Raw genomic sequence first — 26,912 nt, 5'->3', positions numbered from 1 at the left:
TTTGTGTTTCTCTTGTGGCAATAATGCACAGAGGACAGAGAGAGAGAGTTGGCCTAAGTGAAAGAATATTTCCAGACTAGTTGTTACAAACGTATTCTTCACATGGGTTCCACTTCAACAAAAGGCCATAACTTCTCATTGATTTGACAATGCCATACATAAATATTGGATTTGGTGTTTTACAGATATCTGAACTGATATTAATTAAGGTCCAGTACTTTAATTTATCCCTCAAGTGGAATATTATGGCAAGTCATTCAGTCCTCTCTGACTTATGGGTGCAGGGCTAACAAACTGCACAATGCCTTGTTTGAACAGGTTCACTAAATCAATATCTTCAAATCATTTGACAACTTTTTAGTCTGTATTTATGTAGTGATTGATTACTTCACACCAATTGCTTTGTAAATGTTGCCTAAATGTAACTGTATATTCACAAAATGTATTATCTTAAATCACTTGACTGAGTTCTGTGTGTTTTCCCATCACTCTCAAGAAAAGATGATTTACGTTGTTTTATCGATGGGTGTTTCCTGAAACTTTCTTGTTTTGCGCAATGCAGGCTGAAGTATAAAAGAGGGAGGTTGGCATGGAGGCAGAGATTGTTTTTTAAAACCACGAAGATGAAGCAGCTTGCAGTCCTGTACTAGCATTAAGCTGCTGCGTATGTGAAGGGCAAATTCATGATGAGATCGATGACAAAGTCCGTCTGTGCTCAGGATCGTCCTGCTGCTTTGAAATCAGTCAAAACTTGGGAGCAGTGGGAGAGAAGGTCGCAAACATGGCAGAAAAAATAACACTCCTGGAGGCGAAGTTGCAGAACACTGAAAAAGAAGTCTTGGAGCTGCGTAGCCTGACTGGAGGTCATATGATGTATTTTTTTTCACTTTTAATTTCATGTGTTAATTTCATGGTCTCAGGCAAACCTCAGGTGGCCTTTTCTACAGCTCTCGTGGAATCTGGCTGGGAAACCATTGGACCTTTCACTTCTAATACACCACTTAAGTATAAGAGGGTCATCTCCAACACTGGAAATAACTACAATCCTACAACAGGTAGTGTATGTTAACAGTTACAGAGCGAAAAAGAAAAAACACAAACAATGGCTCATAACATTCAATCATTCTCCTTATTCTTGCAGGCATATTTTCAGCAACCGTCAAAGGAACCTACTTCTTTCGTTTCACGATGTACAACAATGTTTCTCCTACTCCAAACTCTGTTAGCCTCATGAAGAATGATGTGCGGCTTACGTCAGTATGGGACAGCTCAGGGTCTGATGTGAATGACTCAGGTATGATGATGCCATGGGCTACAACACCTTCTCTGGTTTTCTGCTCTTCTCTGAATAATCTGCATGTGTGTTTATACTTTTAAAAGGAATATAATCTCACTTTATTAATACTGGTAACTGGTAGCTGGTAGCAAAAGCCTAACTACTAATAAACAATAAGCCTTGTTATTGTTTAAGGCTTCTGTGGTCAGAAATGTAGAATATGTTGACCTATTTGATTTATTGTGTTTAATTAGTTTGAACTACATTTTGAATACGTTTGAAGATGATAAGAATAACAGTAATTAAGGGTATAAATAGTTGATTGTCCTATGGGGAGGGGCTTAACATATATAAACCTCTGGCCACAAGTGTTTTGGAGTTAGTCTGACTGTGGCTGTAGAGCAGAGAGGTCCTAGTTATATTTCTTCGACCTGTACATATATATTGAGGTTTGTTTTTCTTTCTATTTTGGACTAGATCCTTGTTACTGTGTTCTTTCAGCATTTTGGCTGTTAATAAAAGCACTTAAGGATACATTGTGACTCTAGCCATCTTATTTAATTCCTAGTTTTTTCATCGACCCTTTTTGTAACATATGGTATAATATAGTTGTAATAATGATAAATATCTGGCTTTCTCTGCGCCATCTTTATTTTCATTTCATGTGTGTTTAGACTTTTTCATGTGTACAGCTCCAGCACATGTGAAATTAAAGTGTGAAGTTTTGTATTGAATGTATAACTGCAGTAAAAAAAATGAAATGAAAAAAGATGCTAATGAGATTCATATGAGTTTATTGTTTTGAAGACATAACATTTTTAAGTTTTGTATATCACCTTGGTATAATTCAGGTGTGTTCAAATGAGCTCTAGAAATAAAATGTACTTTCTTACTAACTTGCTTATTGACTTACTTTACTCACCATTTATTTTTCTCCATACTTCAACTTGAATATTGTCAATAGCCTCTTCACGGACAAGAGAACAGGTGACTTTCTGGTTATTGAAATGCTTATTCTTGAATGATTGATATACTCAAACCTGGGGTATTTAGTAATCAGAGTTTATCTTTTATATGAAAAAGAAAAAAAAAGACATTACTGTAGAACTTTGTAGCATAGTAGAAGTATATGATTTACTGTAAAAGTATATCTTTTTATATCCCTTGCACTTGATTCCATTGGTCTGATGCATTGAGCTTTAGTCCATGATGTTTATAGGTTAAATTAAAAAAATTGTTTAAGAAGCGAAACTAAAACCAGCACCAACTTCGGTCTTGGCTCATTTTGCATTGTAAGTATTCAAATCGTGGAAATCTATAGACTTTTGTATGATATGATTTGCATGACAGGCACATTTCATACAAGCTGCCCAGTGGAAAAACTGATCAAAGTCAATAAGTGCTTTAATTGTAATGACTTTTAAATGTAGTTTTTAATATAAGTTGACTGCCCTAAACACTCCAAACATTCTGATCAAAATAAGTAAACGGAACAAGTGTCTCCTTTTTAGCTGTTAGCTGGCACAAAGGTAGTCTGATCCTTAATTGACACTGTTCTGCTAAGTTTAACAAAAATGCTCTCTTCCATTTTAATGCAGTGGTTTAATTTTGATATTCCACTAAAAGTTTTTCTAAAATGGTGTTTATGGTTGTGTTAGTGCTCTGGAAAAATTATAACACAAAGCATTTATAAAGTACAATTGCTCAAGTGTTTCTTTTCATAGCACGAAGCACATGCTAACAGTTAGCCCCTAGTGTCTATTGTGGTCAACATTTTACCTTAAAGTATATCAGAAGTCAGATTTTACTGCGGTTTCAGGCCTTTTGACAAAGGATATTTATTTGTATTCATACCGCCAGTTGAAAAGTTTGAAATAAAATCTTAAGAGATAGTCTTGTTTTAGCCGATATAAGACAGTCCTCATACCTAAGTCCAATGAAGAAATACCAACTTTTATATATGCCTGTAGCTCTGTAACAATATTCATACATTTTGTACAATACAGTAATACAAATATCATATATTTCCAGCGATAGTACAGGATGTACATTTTGGTCCTGACTTTTAATACAATATTCTACAATAAAACAGTTGAAGGCACTCTTGAAAATGTTGTGTTTATACATTTTGTCTCTCCTTTATCTACTTTTTTACAATAAGTTTGGCTGAGCAGAACGCCTCCCCTTGGTCATTGGTGGCTCTGCAGGTGTACACACCGCTCTCCCCTGGGCCCACTTTGTCTAAGACCAGTGTGCAGCGGCCATCTTCATCATACTCTATCTGCTTCGAGGGTGACTCCTCCACATGCTCTTTACCACACAGCCACACCACCTCTGGGTCTGGGTACCCTGTCAAGATAGATGGGGGTGAGGACAGGATTAAAGAGCAGAAAGAAATGACAAGTGCTTCTGTTTTCTTTTAGGGGAAGTTTCAGTTGCGAGTTGATAGCAAGTCTTTCAGGCCTGAAAACTGACCATTAAAGGTGGGGTAGGTAATTAACTTCAGAAACACTTTGTTATATTCCATGGAATGCTCTTAACATCCCGATAGCAATGAATACATTAAATGCTTTGACAATAAATACATTAAAAAAATGTCATCTGTGGAAGCCGTGGTGCTGTAAAAAGCACGACCAATTATTTTAGCCAGCCCGGCTAAAATAACTGGATGGCCTACCTGCCTGTCAGCCTTTCATCTGTGCACAAACTTATCTCGTGCCCTCATTGGTCATGTGCGCGTTTGTGTGTGGAGGAGGGGCTCTGTAAGGAAGTCTGAAGGAAGGGGCAGATTTGTTTCGGCTGCGTACTTTCAAATTCTAGCGCACTCGAGCTGGTTTCTCCATTCTTACCTACCTTTAAAAAGGGACATATGTTGTGTATAGCAGTGGGTCTAATATGGGTTATGCAAGGCTTATTTATTAGATATTGTCCAAAATGTGTGATAAATCTTTTTGCTTTTGCTCTTTTTAGTAACGGTGCAATAATAAGTCACAAAGATGAAAACATTGCTTAAAGGTCACCTATTATACAAAATGCACTTTTTTACATACATATACGTGTCCCTGGTGTCTAAGGAGACTCACAAAGTGTCAGAAAATAAAACCCTCTCTCGTTTCCTCCTTACCCACATCTCTAAAAACGGGACTTGCTGCGGACTTGACGTCATTACTGAAATGTGGGCTGGCTATACATTGAGCTCCTGGCAACGTAACGCCCATGTCCCAACCTATCGTCCCTCATCAGAGTTGGGTGTAACGCGTTACAAAGTAACGCGTTACTGTAATAATATTACTTTTGTCGGTAACGGAGTAGTGTAACGCGTTACTTTTATAATTCAGTAATCACACTACAGTTACTAACATTGCCCCGACACGCGTTACTTCGTTACTTTTATAAAATCAGTCATAATCACACTGACAGACAAGAGGGGTTTCCGCCGCAGGTTTATATGTACGTAATCTGCGCGACTTGCACGTCCACATCTCCGTGTGCAGTGCTGCATAAACATGGCTGAGTCAGCGATAACTTTCGAGGGGTGGAGGTATGCCCATTATTTTGAGTTCGTCCGAAGAATAGACAGGAATGTGACGGTGAGGTGCAAACTGTGTCCAGGCCAGAAGCTGTTATACACTGCTGTAAACACCACGTCAAACCTCAAACACCTGCAAAGAACACATGCTAAGGTGAAGCTAATAGCTAAGGACCCCCGAACCCAGAGTGAGGATGTTGTGAGTGCGCCGCCGCAAGAATTTGGAGGACCGGTAACCAAAGCAGAGATGGACAGGCTTGTAGCATCCTTCATAGTAGAGGTAATGTTGCCCATTTGCACAGTGGAATCACCATCGCATCGTTCAGAGATATACTGCGCAAAATACAGATAGCAGGAGACCGAGGACAGCCATGGTCAGAGCTATCTGGATCAGTCTTATGCGACAATGGAAACTGAACTAAAGAGAACATTTGAAACTTTAGCAGTCTGCGTGATCTGCCTGTAGGGAGGGGCGGGCCGGCCCTGCGAGTAAAGTAACGAGTAAAGTAACGAGTTACTTTATGTAGAGAGTAACGAAGTAGTGTAATATATTACTTTTTTACTTAAGTAATATGTAATATGCAATATATTACTTTTTTTTTTTTAGTAACAACCCCATCTCTGTCCCTCATATATAGTCGGCTAGCTGTGTGTCTGTGTATTCAGCAGGATGTCTACGGGAGGGACTTAGAGTAAAGTTGTTATATATCAACACAGTCTCACGGCATTTCGTGTTATAGTCACGAAATTAATCTATTGATTCATGTTCACCAACACGATTTCGCCATTTTTTTCGTGTCACACAGAACGATTTTAAAAGCAACGTAAATAATAACAAATTAGAAGGAAAAACACATTTAAAAAAAATACAGATTTAAATATTCTGACACAGAACGATTTTAGAAGCAATGTATTTATATTGGTAGTATGTTTCGTGCCTGCACCAAATAATAACAAATTAGAAGGAAAAAAAGATGACATAAAATACAGATTTCAGTATTCTGAGGCTCTGAGCCCCATTTATTTTCCTCACTGATGGCAAAAAAACTCAGACATTATACAATTTAAAATAAAAGGGATAGGGTTAGGCTGAGGGTAAGATATTGAGTAAGAACATGTTTTTATGAACCACACAGCTTCTGGTCTTCCAAGACCCGACCGGACAAAAAGACGTGTTGCAGGCACGAAACATACTACCAATAGAAATACATTGCATTTAAAATCGTTCTGTGACACGAAAAAAAGGTGAAAATCGTGTTGGTGAACACGAATCAATAGATTAAATTAATTTCGTGACTAATAACACGAAATGCCGTGAGACTGGGTTGTGTGTGTGTGTATATATATGTATATATATATATATATATATATATATATATATATATATATATATATATATATATATATATATATATATCTCATTCATATAATGCCACTGTGCTAGCTGTAAACCCAGAATTAAGAACATGTCAAGCTTTGTGCTGTATCAGAAACAATGCGCAACATGTTTTGGAAGTAATATGGTCTGTGTTTATATTAGCAAGCATCGCTAACACTCAGAGCTAACACTGTACTGGAGAGAATATGTATAAAGAAGCCGGATGTAAAAGGTACTATCCTTGTGGTAAACCCGTTAGAGAGAAAGCGTTTGAGCTCCATACTGTTTCAGAAATAATCCTTCATGTGGTTTGGAACATAATATGGCGTTTAATCACGGCAGCATTTAGCTGAGTTACTGCCGGTAATCAGCCTTTTATCTCACCGCTTGCATGCGGCAGCTTGGTTATATTTAAAGGGCCAGATTCAGCACTTTTGTAACAGGGCTGAAATAGAGGGGTATAAAGCATGGCTACAATGGGTAATCTGTTTGGTATTTTGAGCAAAACACTTCAGAGACATGTTTTGTATAGATTTCGACCTATATTATATTGTTCAAATATAGCATAAAAGGTGAGCTTTAAGCTCTTGACTGAAGTTGTGTGTACCTGTGAGGTGACAGGAGAGACGGGCACAGGATCCCTGAACTACTGTAAGGTCCTCCAGGCTCTGGGTGAACTGGGGTGGCACCTGCATCTTGCGTTCCAGAGACTGCAGGGCGTGCTCCGCCTCTGGGCTCAGGGGTAAATCTGGGTCAGAGAGGGGGAGGAAGAAGGAAGTAGATGAGAGTGGTGGAAAACCCCAGGATTGTTATCCTTCAACTTTAAACCAGGAAAATAAAACAATCCTGATAAGAAGATAAAATCAGAATGTGATTTGTCCTACCTTCTCCAGGGCTGGTAAGCGAGACAGAGCTGTCACCTTTAGACAGCAGAGCCATTCTCTTCAGGGCTAACAAGGCCTTCCCTGCTTTCTATGTAACAAAAAAAGTCCGGGATCAGAAAACAAAAACAACACCTCAAACTCACAGATAAGCATAAAAGTACTTAAAGACCTTCCACTTCTGCCTGGCTAGAAACCTCTTCATCTTCTCCTTGGACAGGCTCTTGGTGGTGGCAACAGCTCCAGAGTCAAATGCCATCCAGGGGTGTGCGAGTGCTTCCTCACATGTCATCCTCCGCCTGGGAAAACAGTGTTACAGATGGTAAAGGGAAGACACTATAGGTTTATAAATCCTCAAAGGTCAAATGTTTTTACAGAGGGAATTTTGAATATGTCTTTGCATCACTCCATAAATCAGAAAAAAATGTAATCTGCACGTTTAAAAATACGAACGAGGAACAAGTGTTATATAAAACAAGCTATGAGTGTTCATCTAGGTCTTCTTCAAAAACCTTTATATAAATATACCTTTGTAAAGTTTGACGTCTGTATCTAGAGAGATTTCTGGCTCATATGAGAAAAAGTAATTTAAGAAAAAAAGCCTTACAAATATTTCCATTGTAGAATTAAATACATTTTATTAAATAAATTATCTAAAAACAATTGTGAATGTTAAAAAAAAAAAAGTGTAATTTGAACGCTTCCTTCAGAATGATCAAGATACAAATAAAGTGTGCGTGTGCGTGTGCGTGTGCGTCTGTCTGTCTGACCTGGTGTCCTTGTTGAGCAGCGAGCTGATGAAGTGTTTGGCCTCGTCTGTAATCTCATCAAAGCTCTCCTCATCAAACTCCCACTGGGCAGCTGTGACCAAGGAGAGGGTCTCCACATCGTTGTTACCCTGGAATGGAGACTCACCACTGAGTCTGAGGAGCAGAGAGAAAAAACATTATACAACCTAAGTCCAGACTAGGTGGCATTATAAGTCATTCAAAAAGCTGCAGCCTCATCGTAACAAACACCATCAGCCCAGTCCTATCAGTCGTATATGTTCTATTAAGTTGTTATCAGAAGTTTCAGTTGATTAAGGGCCTTTTTATTATTCAGATTATACCAATTATTTGTTTTCTTGCTAAGAGATGGATGAGTAGTTTAATTAACCCATAAGGACCCACCGTTACATAGGTGTCACATGACCTTTAAATGTTCTGGAAAGTTCCTTATACAGCTTTAGCCTTTATTTTATCTCATGAAGTCCCCTAAGTGACACACACTGAACGGTTTGTTGGATCATGATCCAGGTCATGTGATTTTGTGTTCCCATAACAACATGTCCAAGATGTCCATGTGCCAGGCTAACACATGTGACAGAACTAGCTACATTTCAGAAGCTTGTTTTTTGTTGCTAAAGGTGCAATTCAAGCCATTTAATAATTAAAATGCTTACATAACATGTCCTTTATTACATTTAACCTGTTTTGGAAACATTTATTGATCAAATTGATATGAAACAAATTAGACAAACATCGCTGTGACACTGACATCGGGATGTAAACATTCACAGTAAACCCAAAGTGACATATATGCACAATTAGAAATATGATTATGATCTGCTCAGTTAATTTAATATATTCTTTATTCTTCAATTCAAAGAATGTTCAAACTAATTTAAACCAAAAAATCTTCCTCATTAATTAAGTTAGAAATAAGAGTTACTTTACCATTAAAGCCCAATTTGACATACATGTCACTTTTCAGATATTTGACACTAGGGGGGGGGTTACTTGTCATAAATGTGTTCTATGTGGTCTATTTAGTCTAAATTATGTTCCCCTTAATTCTCCCAAAAGTAGAAATGGGTCCGGGTTCTTATGACCAGTCTTGTGTCTATACCGTAAATGAAGCCACTCTCAGCAACAGGTTAGCTTAGCACAAAGACTTGAAAGAGCTAGCTTTTCCCTGTGCAAAGGTAACAAAATCCAACTCTCTGCACCTTAGGTGAGTTTTCCGAAATATCAAACTAAATGTAGAAAGAGCCATGGGAGGGGCAGTGTGACTCACAATATGTAGCAGATGACTCCTATGCTCCACATGTCAGTGAACAAACACACAGGCTCATAGTTGATCACTTCAGGAGCCACAAACTCTGGAGTCCCATGCATCACCTTCAGTGGTGTGTCCCCTTCTGTTAAACATAAATCACATAATTATGCCTCCACACCGGCGGCATTATGTTTGACAACTATCCTGACAGTCCGTACCATTCTTGTGAATGCAATACCTCTGAAATGCCTTCAGGGAATTTCTTTACATTTTAAACATTTGAGGATGTAGATTACATTTTGGTGGTCAAAGGTCACTTTGACCTCATTCCATCCCTTCTCGTAAACATGATAACTCAGAAATGCTTGGAAGGAATTTCTTCAAATGATATGTCCGCTTGGATTCAAGAATTATAATTTAGTGTTCAAAGAACTAACGTGCATATTATGACAATTTGACGATGGACAATGAAGTGATGACATTTTGGACAGACATTCACATACCAATCTTGCAGGCTAATCCGAAGTCAATGATCTTCACGGAGGTGCCAGTGGTGTCAACACACACAATGTTTTCAGGTTTCATGTCCAGATGGACAATGTTCTGCTGATGCATGAAGGCAATCCCCTCCAGGATCTGCTGCATGTAGCGCACACTAGCAAGCTCAGTGTGCACAAAACTGTCGTCCACAATGCGTTCAAACAGTTCCCCGCCTGCGATACTGCAGACACACAAACCACAGCATTGTTATACTTCATTTTCTTTGTATGCAACCAGAATTTGCAGGTTTCCAACAACGATTGACTTTCACGATGATACTCACAACTCCATGACCATGACCATCTCAGGCTTGTGGTCGTATGCTGCGAGACACTGCACCAGTTGGGGGTGGTGGAGGAAGTTCATCAGCTCTATCTCCTTACGAGCAGCCTCCCTCTCCTTGGCACGTCGACCTTTGTAGAACTTCCCTGCACACACACGTCCTGTTTCCTTGTGGGTTAACTTGAACACCAGGCCGAACTTTCCCCTAATGAAGAAACACGTTTATTTTGTTATCTCTGAGACCATAAATCAAAATGTGAATGTTAAACAATACTTAATCTGAGATCTGTTATTGTTTTATGCCTTAACTGTCAAAGGGGAAAAACCACCCAACATTTCTCAACATTGAAATCAATGTCGTTGTTTATAGATAGAATCATGTCTCTGCATGTATTTTAATCATCGCTCTGTTGTACTTGGCTGATTTCCCCAATTCCACGGAGGTCACCAGCTTCCAAAGAAATGTTCAAGCTAATTGGATAAAACATGTTTGTGCCTGACAGATACTCACATTCCCAGTTTCTCCTGCAAACTGTAGTGATCTGTGACTTTGTGTGAAGAGTCAACAGTGACACAGGAGTAAGCTTGAGGGGTTTCTTCTTCTTGTGGTTTATCTAAATACACAGACAAAGGCACAACGGCTGTAATAAAAGCCTCAATAATTAGTCTCTAGATTTTGTGGTACGAGTAACACACGTTGCCTCACCATTCTGCTCCATCCTAACTACTGGTGACACTGGTCCTGGCTCACTGACTCCCACTGCGTTGTAGGCCCTCACTCTGAAGCAGTACTCCTGTTGAGGCAGCAGACCTGAGCACACTTTGTATGAGGTACTCTTACACTGGGCGGTGAGCTCGGCCCAATCCCCAGGATCAACACGTCCCTGGTTCTTCACTTCGACCACATAACCTAGGACAGCACTGCCTCCGTCGTAGCAGGGGCCGGACCAGGAGAGCACGAGGCTGCTGGGAGAGACGAGGGAGATCACGGGACAGGAGGCCGGAGGCTGGGGGGGCTCTGGTTGGATGACGGTAAGATGAAGGGTCAGGTAACTGCAAACTTATATCACTTTGTACTGACATTGCAGAGTGTGTGTTGCCTTACCTATGACAGAAAGAGCAACCGTGTGTTGTGCAGAGCTCTTGCGGTCCTTCACTACAACAGTGTAGCGGGCTGTGTGCTGCGGGTTAGCTTTTGCTATGACCAGTGTGCTGCTCTGATCTGTGTTTTCTGACCACAGCTCTGGACCATCCACGATCTGCAGAGTTTTTTTTAATTATTATTCAAGCCAATAAAAATGATTCTTTTGAAAATGTCCAATAGTTTGCAGAATAAAACAGTCACAATACATAACCATCAGTTGATACATTAAATACCTTTGTAAAGGTAATTTCATTTAAAGAGGAATGTATGCTTTCAAAATCCCACACATTTTCAAAACACATTATACTTATATTTTATATCTACTTATCTCTAAGAAAATAAACCCTCCTACGTAGCCCCTAAAGGGACATGAACAAAAATAAAAAAAGAGAGAGAAAACATTTAATAAATCAGGATAGCGGGTTAGTATCTCGTGCGAATGACAGTGCATACATTATTTGAGATATATTTCGAACTCAGACTTAATTTTAAGGACATTTCACCCAGGGGTGTAGAGCTATTTGTTTAAGCACAACTGTGACTCTCACAGTATCTGCTGCCCACATCTGTTTTATAGAAGGAAAACCTCCTTCACTTCATGAAATGGCTGCAGCACCAGGAGGCAGAGGGACGTGTCACTCAGCCTATGAGAAGTGCAGCTCCACCGCGCAAAGAGCTGTGCCTTTTATGCACCGTCTTCACTGTGTTTACCTTCATTAGAACAGCTAAAGAGCGACCGCAGGCTGTATATGTTTTAACCACACACACACACACACACACACACACACACACACTGGCAGATTATTACACCCTATTATTAGTTTAATGAAGGAGATGTCGGGTCACCAAGGCGCATGATGTGTGTCTGTTTGTGCTCAGCTCCACTCTGTGTATGTGTTCGGTGTCTCTCTCTCTCTCTGTTTTGTTATTTTTTAATGTCCCTATAGGGGCTCCGTACTATCCCACCAAAATAATTTGCTTACATTTCATGACCAAACATACAATTAAACAGTCAAACTTTTTCCTTACTTTTACAATAAAAAACAAAACAAATATTTACATCCATTGTTAATAACATTTCTCTGAAGGAAGTAAAAGACTAAGTGTCCCCAAGGACATTTTTCTAGATAATTTACATAATAATAAAATATGATCTTGCTAAATAAATGAAAATACCTGATCCTTGTTTCTGATCCAACACGACACTACAGGAAGACTGCCAGTGAAGGAACACGTCAATCTGGCAGTTTGTCCCAGCTTCACCTCCAGGTGTTGTGGAGGGTTTTCAAAACGTAATGCTGGACCTTCAAAGAAGAATAGCAAAGTGAGCGTTTTGACTCGGAGCCTTGGTTAGACTGAAGGCCTTAAGCATCACACTGAAAGGAAACTATCCAGTACTGTGTCAGAGAGATAAGACAGAATGAGAATGTGGTTTGTCTTGTACTATTGGACTGGGAGTGTGTTACTTCCATCGAAACCCTTATTATTATTATTATTATACAACAAACTCAGTGTCTCAACTGGAAACAAATACAAAACACTGATGATATTTTCCACACAGTACCTGGGTTTTGGAGCGTGTTCAACAATGTTAAAACTAGTTCACGATAGAAGACACCTATGAATCCCACGTGTTATTTTCAATATAGAACTAATTACAAATATCAAGCAAACACACAAAACAAATATTATTTTTTTTCTAACCACATATTAACAATAGACTAGAACAATTCCATATATGAGCATAGAGTCAACATCATCACTCAAACAGTCAGTATTCAAATACTGTGGCATCAATTTGACTGGAGACATCTGATAGGCTTTACAGTTTATCTATTTAACAGACATGCTAAATTATTCGATCTAACCCTCTAGCCATTACTTCAACTTGTTCCAATCCATCAAACCATCTTTTTTAAAGCAGACATATCCTATGCACTCATAACAAACATTCAGACCTTACTGTGTTCTCTTTTCACGCCTTTATTGTTGCAGCCTACACCCTGAGGTTAAAGGTTTCCAGTGTATTGGATAACAATAGATCAGAGTTAGCCAACATTATTTCTATAAACAAAGGCTGAAAAAAAAGAAAATTCCAGGGAAACCAAAACAGAATCAGAAGCAACTCACACACAGAAAAGGCTCTAATGAAAAAGTTGAATTTTCATGAACAAGCAGAAATCAGACAATATACTGTAGCATTGAATAATAAGAAATGGAAGTGTAGGTGGACGATGGAAAGACCGATGCTTAGTCATCTGGCAGAGAAAGTAAATGAGGAAAAAGGCTTCTCACCTGTCGCTGAGTTGGCTCTCTTCTTTGGGATGACTTCTGCAGAGACAGGTGAAGCGCAGGTAGGTTTTAGTATATGGTGGAGGTGTGGCTCTGCTGTTCTATTGCTATCTGTTCACACACACTCGGCAAGTTTTACTGTACTGTGCACTGTCCACTTCCCTACATGGCGCTCACTTGGGACCGAGAACTTGTAGTGGGTGTATATCATTATTGTGGAAGTCCTACATTATCCCTGCATGGCGGACGTACAGCCTGACAACCAATTACACAAGGACTGGAAATGATGCGTTTCCTATTTGTTTGAAAACCTATCATGGATGTCCGGAAGAAGTTAAAACAATGGAAAAGAGGCCTTACATGTCTTGGTGCATCAAAACATGTAAGGAAGGAAGGAAGCTGCATTGTACAGTATGTTCAATTTGGGAAATGAATGATTTACCTCTTGGACTGGAGACCGGGCTGAGCTTATCAGAGCCTGCAGGGGAAGAGCAAATAGATCCTCTGGTCTTCTGTTGCTCGTCTTTGAGAGACTGTGGTGACGTTCCATTCGGCACCATGCTCTTGGATGCAGAAGTTTGGATATTTGAGACATGACTCTGCGACCCGCAGATAGTTTCAAAGTCTGGATTGGTTTTTGGTAAGAGGAAGAGAAAAAGGAAACGCAGAACACAATGAAACTCCTAACTATTTTGACCAGAGTAACCAACAGAATAAATATTCCACATCTTGCATTGCAACCTCCAAAAGGCAGAGAGTTTATGGGCTTCACATTTGTGTTTTAGACTTATGTTTTAATGTCCATTATAAAGCAGTCTCCAGTGTGTCCCAGTGTCTCCCTCCTCACCTTTGACATACACAGCAGCACAACAGGAAGTCTTCCCTGCACTGTTCTCTGCCAAGCACGTGTAGGCACCCGCATCTTCAGGCAAGCACTCTCGCACCACAAAACTCGTCTCCCTGCCATTAAAGGAAGGTTTTCCAAAACGGGCCACTTCACCTGCCCATAGGAGGAGAAACTAATTAGAAACACTTGCATTCTCTGGCTAGGGGAATTCACGAGGAAAAGACAAGGCATGTGAACGAAGGAAGGGCTGATATTGACAGAAGGGTTTAAAGGGGCCCTATTATGATCATTTTGGGGATTTCATAATTATATTTTATGCCTCTAATTTGACATGTTTACATGTTTTAATGTTCAAGAAGTGCTTTATTTTTCTCATACTGCAGCATCTCTTTTCACCCTCTGTCTGAAACCAGAGCCCAGTCTGGTCTGATTGGTTACTGGTTTGCTCAGTTGTGGTTGGTCAACCGCTTAGAGATGTCCCTTAGCCTATCAAGGAAAAATGTGCGCAAGGACGGAGCGCAAAGGACCACCATCAGCGTTTCAGGCAGGGGTAGGGAGTGTGTGGGAGAGAAACTCCCTCTGGAGGGAACTTTGGGATTTTAGACTTTAAAGACCTTTGCAGGTTTTATTTATGATAGATATCCCTCCAAAATGACAAAACATTTTGGGCTAAGTGAAGTGTAAAAAGGTGTAGAAAATGTGTCAAAAATACATCTAGAAAGTTTACATTTAGTGTAAAGGTGCAGACATGAAAACATACAGTAGAATAGTCTGTTATATAAGCTTCATTGTGTTGGGATAAGCACAAACAAAAAACAGTACATCTAAATAGGAAAAGGAGTTGATATAAGGCAAAACTAAAGAGTTCAAGAGGTTAACTGGTAGGATAACGACCTGTTGTAAAAGAAAATACGAGTTATTGACTGTATAAGGGCCTTCTACTTTAGGTCAACATCTGACCCCAATCGATAATCAAGATATAGCAGTTTAAATTTTTCACTCACCATTGTGCAACCATGACACTTGAATAGGCTGACCTCCAGTCAGAGCCCCCCGCAGTGTGATGTCATTTCCTTCGTCTACACAGCAGTCCTGCAGCGGCTCTATGAAGACGGGCAGATCCAGGCGTTTACGAGCGGAAAGGTTAACAGACCCTGAATGTGGAGTAGAGTGGTGAAAAAGGGTGAGGGGTCAGATACACAAAGCAAGAGCAACACACATAGAGTTGTAACCCCTTGTAGACGATGCAGTTCTGTGAAGTCTTAAAACCCTTGATAAGTGTGTGTTGCTCTTCACAGAACTGCATATAGGTTTAGATAAATCATGTTTTGAATCGTCTTATTTTAGTTCGCTATTTATTATATATTTATGACATCAATTTTGGCCACAAACTTTATTATAGTGTGTGTTTATTTACATTAATTCACACCTTTTATCATCACACTCATACTCTTAAATTAGAAGTAACACCCACAGGTGCTACAGATGTGATGGGTGTGCATGTTCTATCCTCTCAACTAGCCAAGCTGTTACAACACATTTTAATTTGTTCTTCCTTCTTTCACATGAATTCTAGTCTCCACTGCCCAAAAGATACCAAAGTACTGACATCAGACATCTGCTTTTGTGTTTTTTCTTAGTTTTTTTTTATTGCAGTAATGATATCAGATCTGAATCCTTGCTTGAAACACGGGGGTGGGTACACCAAGGATCTGCACTCCCCCTGATGTAGCAACGCTTCATTAATCAAAAGCACATAATCTGCACCACAGGCTGATATTGAGTGGTATCACCAGTAAAATGCATTGTTATTAAAGAGGTCTACAGCCGTAGTAAAGTAACTTTCCGAAACATTGTGTAAAAGAGGTTATAAATACCATGCACAGTAAACTAGTTATGGTTTAACAAAATATATGTTTTAACAATCAACCTTTAGTCAGAGTTTACAATCCTCAAGTATTCATGATAAAGCTGGAGGCAGGCACTGTTCAATCAAGTGCTTTGAGCAGCACCTCAGCACACAAACACACTGAGGAGGACTATCACACCCTTGTCACATCATGACTCTTTGACCCTTCCTTTGATAAGACTTAAGCAGACCTAAAAGCTTCCACTGGCAGGTCAGTGATAACCGATAAGCTGAACTAAAGGCTTACAGGCTGCTCTTATGCCATTGAAAATGGCCATGCCGAAACAAGTCTGCTTTTATCGGTTCCTGATGTTTTAACATGTCAAAGATAATGTACAAGATTGTCATCTGCCAGACAAATGTGGGTCATAACATCTGCCCGATGACGATTCACACTGAAAAAAGCATGTCTACTGGAGTACTGTACTTTCGAGTTACTTGTATTTACTTCAATCACTCATTGTATGCAGCTTTGCATTTCTACCCCAATACATTTCAGATGGTATATTGTACTTTCTACACCACTATGCTTGCCTGACAACCTTAGTGGCTATTCTTAGTTGCCCCTTCCTGTGCAGTAAATAACAAGTATCTCCAGATGTGTTGATTTGAAATGTCTGTGATAAACTGAGGGGAGAAGTGTTTGGCAAGAGATCTGATCTGCTTTTTAATCCAAATAAATTGTTTAAAAGGCTCTTGAATCTGCTGAAAATGCATTGTCACAAAGCTGAAAACAGGCCTGTTTTTTTTTTAGCTTACACACAATGATGCAGCAGTAATATTAAGCCAAACCCATCATAATTATAGTACGACCATGACAGTAACTATTTTACTGCATGATAACTACTTTAGCTTTATATTGTTATTGCAAATAACACCCAGTTATACTTATATTTGATATTCAGTGTGGACATGCAAAGCAATCAAGTCAAATATTTGGCCATTTCAACATAACCCTTAATATTGGCTTAGAAAAACAACAAACATAACACCAGGAGAAAATAAAAGCAAGGGTGTGTTTATAGTGCACTTTGATTATATACAAGTCTGAACATGGTGATGACTCTTGATAAAAGTAAATATGAGATTTAAAACATAATTCCTAGCAGTTGAGCTCTTTCCAACACAAACACACACCCTGAAAGTATTAATCTCCTCTCTCTGTCATGCAGCCCTCACCAGTGTCAGGACATGTGTCTGTGATCCTGCTGTCAATAGCTCCCGGCCCATTCCCTGATGTAGGCGATGCACTGGGCTGCTTGATGTGCATCCTGAAGGTTGACACATATCGCTGTTTGCTGCCATCACCATTCATTTCTGTTCAAGAACACCCCAGGCCTCTGAGCGGAAAAACAAATAGTTCACAGTGTCATTTCCCAAGCTGATTATCACACTTCCCTTCTCGGTCACTGCCTCTGCAGCTCGCTCCGTCTCTCTCTTCTGTAGAACCAACACTCCCTCACACTTCTCTGCACATGTTAACCTCTTTTCTCACCCTCCCCTTATCTACACAAACTCCACCTACATCACAAATCTTTCTCTTTTGCTTTGGCCCTTCTTTTTTTTAAGGCACAACAGGCTTATCTGTCAAAGTTACTCTAATGCCAAATCCCACACCCACTGCTCAAACCCCTGTCTTTATTACCAAGGCTAATAGACACACATGGCACATAAACAAGGAAAGGCAGAAAAGAGGGAGAGTGGGAGGACTTATCTACCCGCCCAGCCAAAGGTCGCATTGTGTGCTGTTTGTCGAATGCGCTGCTGTTTATTGATTTCCCAGTTTGCCCTCTCACTTATCAATGCTGCCACTGAACTTTGTGATGTCAGTGACGCCGGCGTTGCAAAGGTTCACCTCACGCCTGTGGATTGTTAAACATGTGATTGTGAAAGACAGGCTTGTAAATCCTATTCAGCTGAGGTATATCCCAGCACACACACACAAGGGGACTATTACCACGGTAACAGCGTCACTTGAACAGATCCACCTGCTCCTATGGAAACCAGGGATGTCTCAAGAGGGGGCCTGCTGTTGTTCTCATGATGAACACTTGCTGTTTAGACCCTACAGATCACACAATCTGCCTTATACATTATGGGATGGGAGGACATAATCGACCTCAGTGAACACAGCAGAAGCCCTCTGAGGTGATTATAACATCTCACTCCACTCCCGTCCCAGACCCCTGAATTCCACATCAGTGATCACAGAGAAAAGCACTGTGAGGGGCTTGTTTTAGTTTCTGTCAGGGAGGAATTCCCAAATCAAACATTTACAAAAAGGCTGAACACACAGTCACCATTGTCAGGATGATGATTTTTATACATTTAGTTTTGGAAGTAGATTTTGGCAAAATGTGTGGAATTCCTAGCTTTTTAAATATAGCAGAAGTTATATTCAAAGTGCTGAAAGTAGCCTATACCAACTTCTTCTTCAATCACATTCTTTCAAGTTTAATCCGCACATCATTGTTTTGATTTCACTAATTTTGTACTATTAAAAAAAAATGAGAGTTACTCAACTGATTACGAAACTATCCTAAAACTGCTGATAAAAAAAACGATAACCTTTTTCATACACACCTTATTAATTACCACAGGCTCCACCTTGCAAAGTTATTCAAAATCTGTCAGATTATGCATGGCACTTTACACACACCGTCTGTGTGAGTGATTCAATTAAGGACTACAATCTGTTAGCTTTGGTGTTAATGGACCCTGCAGGTGAAGCTAATAATTGTTTCGTTATGAGAAGATTGTCACAGTACCAAAGCAAATAACCATGAGCTGCACATTATGATTGACACATTACCTCATGAGGTCTGACTCAAAGCTCTAAATAATATCTGACAGATTCCTGTGAAAAAGAAAGCACACGGAAAGAAAGTTGGCAGAGACTCTGACGCTGCAGAGCTGCTCATTAAGAGGAAACGGTGATAATGCTGCATCTCTCCCACAGAGCATTGGCTCTAGGAGCATAATTAATGTCACTCAGGCACAGGGCCACTTGCACACAATAGTCTAGACCAGGAGGGAGCATGCTGACTGACCCAATAATCTACTTCCCTGTCTAGATTCTGCAGCTATAAATGATGGTATGCATGCAGGTTGGTATGCATGTGAACGACTGGAGTGATAAAAACAAAAAAACCTCTGTCTTTGCAGAACTATCCAACACGACTCCTGAATCTAAACACGAAGGGGGAGATGTAGACTACAGATAGTCACAGCAGACTGAAGAAATGGATTCAGTCCTTGGAGAAGAATCTTCGTAGTGCATCAAAAGTGAAAGTAATGCAATGCGAGTGATAATGAAACCTAACAAATGTAAAAAAAAAAAAAAGAGATGGATTGTGAATAATTTTCCTACGAAAGTTAGAACAAATACGACTGGAACTGTTTGCATCAGACATTACACATGTAAACCCTACACAATTAGGAAGTAAGATATATTGGGCCTAGCAGACTATTACTTCTAACCGGTAAAGGAACCCATAGTTTTTTGATATATTTGAGGAAGTTGTTGCACATACAAACTTCCGCCAATACTTACATCTCCTTATTCACAAAAACTTAGGGTGTTATAGCAAATCATCTGTCTCTTATATCAAGATATATCTTAAAGGTCATAAAGCAAACCTGTAATTCTGTCACATACATGCTAATGTTACATTCAGGTTGAGCCAGTTCTCCAGTGAAAGTCAGACAGTAAAATGTGGCAGTCAAACTGGTTAAACAAGGACTCCTAAAAATATGGATCTAAAACTGCAAGTGTTCTTCAGAAAATGACATCTCTCCACTGTGGCTGCTGCAGTAATCAGCCCTCACACCATCAGAATGAAGACACTGGCTCCACCTGGAGGACAACTACATACATGTTAACTGTAGCCCATAATGCTTCTTTCTTATATGTTCACTCTGTCAATGCAGCAATGTAACTGTATTTAATACATTCTATATTGTAAGAGGGTTCCAATAATCTCCCTTTACTTTCTAGAAGCTTTTTCTAAAACTTCATATGTTATATTTCATTACCTGCAGCATTTTAAATAGAAACAGACTAGAAAACCTAGCATAACATCAATCTTTACAGCTACATCCTGTCATTTCCTGCTGGTTTAATAAACACTCTTTAGTCTCACTGGGACCTTTTGAGGAGACAAGGATGCTTCATTCTCGGGCATAAAAGTAAAACACTCTACAGCACCTTGTGGATCCATCATTACTATCATATTTAAGAATTTCAGGTGCATAAAAACACTTGGAAGGGAACCTAAAATAGCACATTAACATCCGCCATCTTCCCCTCTGTGACCAATGTTAAAGCTTCATGTTATCGTTACCATATCAGCAGTAGAAAGTATATTATTCAAGATGTACTTGAGTCTAATAAACAAGTCAGATGCCCCATTAAGAGGTCACATGATCACACCTGATGCTTGGATAGGAAACGCCTCCTTACCCTTTAACTACCAGACCAAGAAAAAAGCTATGGAAAAAAAAATGTTTGCATTTTTTTATCAAATGGGACACAAATAACCACAAAAAATTATTTTGTTGACTGACCACACAGTTTTATTTTTATGAGCCTCTACCATAGACTGTATATACTGGTCGAACTGGCCTTTTATGGTAAAAGTGCATTTTCAACAATCATATACAGTACAGTATTTGTATGACTTGACAGGCATCGCCAGGAAGACCCTCCGCTATACAAAACAAAACGTGACTACACGTAAGTATGGTGGAGAATTTGCGGAACTTTACCTGAAGCCAGCTATTCTCCTACCTACAACATACCTACCCCGGTGGCGGAAGCAAAACACTGCAAGCACGGAAGTGGGTAGGTCTGTGCACCAACGAACAAGAGGCCGCCAGCTAGAAGCCTCTGCCCCTTTATAGGGTGCCCCCCTGTGATAGGCTTAGAAGAATATGCCTTACAACAGCATTTACTACTCATCCTGCTACATATGCATCAAACTCAAATAAAACACAAACTCAAATACAGTTCTTTTATGGAAAATGAGCAATATATACAACCAGATATATTCATAAAAGATAATAAATTATAATTGGGAAAAATGGAAAAAAGTAATGTTAAGTGTTTTTCATAATAATAAAAAATACTTGCTCATCTTACTGTATATGCTGAATTGGCCTAACAAGAAACCACTGGCCTAACAGCAAATGTCTATATCCTGTGTTGGCCTAACTTGCTCATCTGTGTGCAACTTTGGGCTGTATGCCATGCATGAAAGGTGCTATATAAATTATTATCGCTCTTTCACTCTGAGACTCATAAGGCAGTACTAGATGTAGTAATATTACCATGAATCTAGCTATTTATTTACCATATTTTATTGGAAAACATCTCTGAAACTCTGAAAAAGTAATATTGCTAGTTTACAATATGAAGGCCAATTTGACCGATTGGTTGAGCATATTTAAAAAAAAGAAATTACACCCTTGTTGAAACTTTTTTGTGCATCAAGTTATCTAATTATGTTCAGTCAGTGCTCTGACACTAAAATATGTCAAAAATGATATGGTTACCTGACAAAAGTTGACCAAAAAGAGTGATTTCATCAGCAGTGATTTTTAGCATGCCAACTATCTCAGTTGAAGCTAGCTGAAGGGCTTTCTATTCGAACCACAGTGACATCTACAGGTTGTTTTGCGCATAACATGTCAACCAACTCGTAGAGATGGCTGAATCAGATGGAGTTACACTTTTTTATTATTTTTTCAACAAGATATCAAGACACAAAATGTGCTCTACCAAATGGTGGCGCTGGCTGTTAAAGGGTTAGGTGAAATTACTTCCCCTTTTCATATTTGATGCTAATATTTTGATTCTGTACTTAAGTGAAAGTAAGTTGAAGTAATGACTTCCACTTGTAATGCTACTGTTGCTTAAGTTTAAGCTCTGATCGTGAAAATCTTACACCAACTGCATCAAATAAACATTTTCTTCTCACGCCTTCACAACTAACAGAGTTGTGGTTTGAAGAATTTACTGCTAACTTTATAAAGCAATTCACATACACATGCAACTCTTCAGCAGGAATATTATGAAACTTTCAAGGCGACGTGAAAAATGTAACACTTAAGCTGACCAGTGACCCCTGACTTCTCCCATAGCAGCTCGCAGGCTGACAGGACAGAAAGTCATGTATTGCCTCAGGCTGCAGTCCTGAGAGGCCTGCTGACTGTACCTACTCTCACTATTTTCAAAGTGGATGTGTTTCTGCAAAATTCCTTATTTTGGAAAATATTAGACTGTCAAACTTAAACTAATTATGCATAGTTGTATGCAAGGTCACAACTTGCACAACACCAAATAACTGCTTAGGGAACATTTCATCATGTTGTGTTTGCATGGTTGTGTTCATAAGCGTGCATTGTAGCAGTATGATCTGAAATAGCAGCGGAGGTCCTTCACCATAACACTATTAACACTAGCTATCAATCTAAAAGGATCTTTGCATGAAGTGTTTGAAACTCCAAGTGTTGATTTCAGAAACTCAGTCCGCGTCTTTACATTTTCTGACTCTTACATACTTTACTTAAATACCACCTCTCTCTCTCTCTTTCCAATCAGGATTTCTTGTACCTTTTTATAGTATCACTCCCATTTGGCTAAAAGAGCAAATGTCGACCCTGTTGTGCGAAGGCCCTTTTGTTTTCCGCTCTGTTGGCTTCACACATTGACCGTGACTGTCTGGCCCAGAAGTCCTTGGGGCTGACAGCATCACATGTGAAGTGGGACCCACCAAAAAAACACAGGATGCAAAGGAAAATTCACCCGAATATCTTTATTGGACACTAACTAGCATAGGTTAGGCATACTGGCTTTCCTGCTCCTCAAACTGAGGCATGTATTGTATCCCACAAGTCTGAGACATTACGCATTTGTGGTTTGATACGCTATGTTCTGTTCCTTTGGAAATTACTCAACACAGGAATGAAGAATGAAGAAACACCCAGTCCAAAGAAAAATAAAATCTTCTGGCCTTCTGTTACGTCAGTGAAGAGAGAGCATTTGTGAGCCTGCATGAGTCGCTGTGTTTAACTCCCACCTTTGCGATGAGGCCCCTCCACCACTGCTGTCGGTGAGGGCCCACATGGAAGTGATTACGCCGTGCAGAGAGTGAAATTACAGAGAGAACCTACAGAACTGGAGCCCTCCTTTAACCGCTCACTCATTCACTTAGATGTACACTCATGAGCAAAAGCGCAGAAAGCACATGCAGCCAAGTGAACACACACACACAGAGATATACAGGGACAAATGGGCACACACACACGCTCACACAGGAGCCGTGCTGCCACCTTGCCTGAAGCTGTACATTTCCACTGCTGGCTCTGTTGGGACAAGGCTGCAGTGTGCTCCGCTCTCTCTCTCTCCTGGATGGGAGTGGGTCGGGGCCAGGGCTGTAAATTCCTCAGAAAGTGCTGTTAAGAGCGCCTCCATTAAAGCAGGGGGGGCCGGCGCTCGCCAGAGAGGAGCCGACTCAATAAGTCATCGTCAAAGCCTGAGGCCTCACGGGGGCCCACGGGAGAGCCACGTTTCACAGACTGGATTAGGGCGACGGCGTTCCATTTAACACACCTTGTTTACCTGGAAATGCAGGTGGTTAAAATGCTGCATCCTGGCAGTAATGGGCCACTAAGAATGATTTTACTGCCTTTTAATGCATCAGCAGGGGGTTCATTGACTCATCAATTTAAAGCTCAGTGATTACTTGCACAGCTGTTGATTGATGTGGCTTTCTAGACTTGCTTTTAAAGGACTGGCTGCATAGAAACAAAACTCCAATTGGCCCATTATTATTTGAAGAAATTGCAACGTTTTACTTACACCTACTGACAATTACGGATCAAAAAGTTGCTTTGTTTAGTAGCCAAAATAATATCTAACAACTCAGATTTTTCATTGAAGTATTTAACAACACAATCGAACAGGAAATGAGAAGAGTTTCAAAATAAATGTCAATAAAGGTCTCATTATTTCACTACAAGTCTTTATCTGTAGTACTAAGTAGAGGACAACATACTCTAGATGCATTACAAGACAAGTGATGAAACATGACACATCAGACACACTGCTTTGGGCTATCAGTGTATTCATACTATGAAAAATGATCCATCTCAGTATAGCACACATATTGTTAAACCAACATTTTAAACAGGAGGCATAACAATACTGTATCTGTGGTTCTTAGACATAATACTCTGACACTATTATGTTTACTGGTAAATCTAGTTTATATGCCTGCTCAGCTCAAAATGTGCAACTTAATAAATGTAAAAAGTTAGACACAGATGCCAAAGTAGCTTAGAACATCATTCCTCCATGTGTTGTCATTTGCTACTTGCACCATCACCCGAAGGTTTATGAGAGTGGCACGGTTTGTGTACACACTGTGGTGTCTGAGTACACATTAACCATTCCCTTCCCTTCACACACACTCCTCCCAATCAAGCCCATTATTATCCCAAGCGTGCTGCAGGCTCTCAAAATATCTGTCACGCAGCTGTCGGCACCTCTCGCTCAGCAGCTGGAGAGGCTCCGAGGCACTCCCTCACGTTTACCCTGATACAGTTCTACCTCGCCCTGAAGGCCAGAGGGGGGGGGGGGGGAAGTCTCCTTGTATCACAGTTGGTCCATAATGTGTTTGTTTTCTTTTCAAAGCAAGAAGTGAGTGATCCCTGCACTTATGAGACATACAATCCCAGACAAATGCATGTCATGAGGCATGAAAATAAGGCACCAAAGTTTGGAAGCTCTGTATGCAAAACTTCTTTCCACTATTTTGAATGCTTTTGCTCACTACTGCAAGGCCAAAACATGCTGTTTATTTACGAAATAAGGTATGAGAGGCTGTGTTTAGTGATTTAGTTGGACATATTGTAAGACATTTATCAAGCCTTAAAGAGACCAGCAGGACCAATAATCCAAGTGATATCAAGACAAAACAAATGATTAGGTTGGATTTTCTTTGGTTAGTTTTCGCCAAGCAATGTCGTTCTTCAACATCAAAACTACAGTGGGATCATATTTTTTTTCAGTGAAAAAATAGGGCTTTAAACTCAACAAGAGTGAAGCAGGCTGTCAAATAAGAAAAAAGGGCTTTTAGTGGACGCAAGATAAATGTTCAGTCTCCTGCCAACTTGTTACGCTCCATCCCACTCACAGTGGCCGCCTCTGAGAGCAATGATAGACGGAGAAAGAACATATTAAACTTCCTGTTGAGATTTCAATGGGGGAGCGAGACAGATAGATATAGTATGTGCTCTGGAAAATCTCAGCTGCTCTCCTATGGTTAGGATAATGTATGACTGCAACTAATCCAGTGTTAGCCTTCAGAGCAGGATTTCTTCTTGAGTTTGTGCCAAGATTTGATTAGAAACAGGCTTACTACATGTCTGGGTATTTTTCCTTTTTTTTCCCTTTTCCCCCCATCTTGATTTCCTTTGTCCTTTTTAAGCCAGTTCGTAGGCCTGATATAAATCTCAGCAAAGAAATAAGTTAATGGTACGTTAACACATACTTAGACAATGGTTCGGCAGCAACAGTGGCGCTAGTGACTAACAACATGATCCTTTTCTGACATGCCAAGGCTTTCACACTATCCCTTCTCCCAATAAGAGCGACACCATAATATCAACTCCAGGAGCATTCTTCCTGTCTTACCCCCGTTCCGTGGCTTGTCCCTTCTTGCCTTCGAGCAAGCAGGAAGCGGCTGCATGCAAGATTTAAGATCTGAGATCAACAACATGGTAGACGGCTGCTACTGAAAAACTGGGCACCGTTTTTTTAAGAGAAAGGGATCTACTCCAGACAACTACCAGTAAATATTAACAGGTTGAGAAGGTTTCACAGTGTGAAATGTCTTGTTCTCCACAAGTAAGGCCAATAGGCAAAGTTGGTAATACTTTCCCAGAACACATGAAGATTTACTGAGAGAAAACCTTTTCATCTGATTTCATTTAGTTTTAATGATCTGAGATCCAAGGTTTCAGTGGAAATATCACAGTAATTTATCCTAATTTGGATTCTGCTTTGCTTCCCTTTCTTTGATGTTTTCTTTTTTCTTGGAGAAAGACAAAAGCAACCAAATAATAGTGAATTTTCCATCATGCTCTCCAAACCCCTCCTCCCCTAAACCCTTAAACAATCTCACTACTCCCTTGCTGCAGCACTCCACCCCATGCCGCTTCACTTCATTCTCTTGCTCTTCATTCGTTTCTCTGCTTCGGTGAAAAACCAAACAAGCCAACCATTAAGTTGAGTTAAGCGCAGGAAGTGGGCCTTCGGGCCAGGCGGCACTGTTTACAAGGAGCTAGTCAGGTTTCAGCGGTGCTTTGAAGTGAGCAGCACACAGGAGACTGTCTGTCACTATGCAAAGGCCCAGCACCGCTCCACTGACTCACTCGCATTCCCCCCATTCATCTGAGTGGAGAGAGGGAAGGAGGGTGAAGGCAGGGGGAGTGTAAGAAGGGAGATTTATGGTTTTTTGCCCCTTGGAGTATCTGTTTCTACCTTTAATCACTCTCACTTGTCTGTTATTACAACGTTTCTTTATTTAACCTCACATAAGGATACAAGAAAGACAAACATCAACTTGTCCGATGGGACAGGAGATATAAGAGAGACAGTAAGGCTTTGCTATATGTGTCAGTAATTATACTGCAACCTAGAGAGGCTAATAAATTGATAATGTTTAATTGCACACGTAGTAACTGTATGTGCGTGCAATCCTCAAACTTCTTGCTTCTAGCCCAAAGCTT

General features: G+C 40.0%; 1 protein-coding gene and 1 long non-coding RNA gene across 2 annotated transcripts; one reads left to right on the top strand and one right to left on the bottom strand.

Annotated features, from left to right (window-relative positions):
- Window positions 1–455: 455 nt before the first annotated feature.
- LOC117493311 lies at window positions 456–2,358 on the top strand. Its single transcript, XR_004556956.1, has 2 exons — window positions 456–1,055; window positions 1,142–2,358. It is a non-coding gene; the product is annotated as an uncharacterized LOC117493311 (long non-coding RNA).
- mylk5 (myosin, light chain kinase 5) lies at window positions 2,054–17,694 on the bottom strand. Its single transcript, XM_034143815.1, has 17 exons — window positions 17,298–17,694; window positions 15,214–15,363; window positions 14,210–14,362; window positions 13,805–13,987; window positions 13,366–13,401; window positions 12,247–12,374; window positions 11,032–11,185; window positions 10,633–10,944; window positions 10,438–10,540; window positions 9,928–10,131; window positions 9,608–9,825; window positions 9,123–9,246; window positions 7,835–7,987; window positions 7,237–7,363; window positions 7,068–7,155; window positions 6,791–6,931; window positions 2,054–3,625 (listed from the first exon to the last, which is right to left on the bottom strand). The coding sequence occupies exons 1-17, from the start codon at window positions 17,431–17,433 to the stop codon at window positions 3,420–3,422; spliced, it is 2,616 nt and encodes an 871-aa protein (XP_033999706.1). The 5' UTR covers window positions 17,434–17,694; the 3' UTR covers window positions 2,054–3,419.
- Between the last annotated feature and the right edge of the window lie 9,218 nt (window positions 17,695–26,912).

Source organism: Trematomus bernacchii, unplaced genomic scaffold (genome assembly GCF_902827165.1).
Source record: "Trematomus bernacchii unplaced genomic scaffold, fTreBer1.1, whole genome shotgun sequence".
In the NCBI taxonomy this organism is placed as follows: Eukaryota; Metazoa; Chordata; class Actinopteri; order Perciformes; family Nototheniidae; genus Trematomus; species Trematomus bernacchii.
Note: the sequence above shows the minus strand (reverse complement) of the source record. Positions and strands in the feature narration are given on the sequence as shown.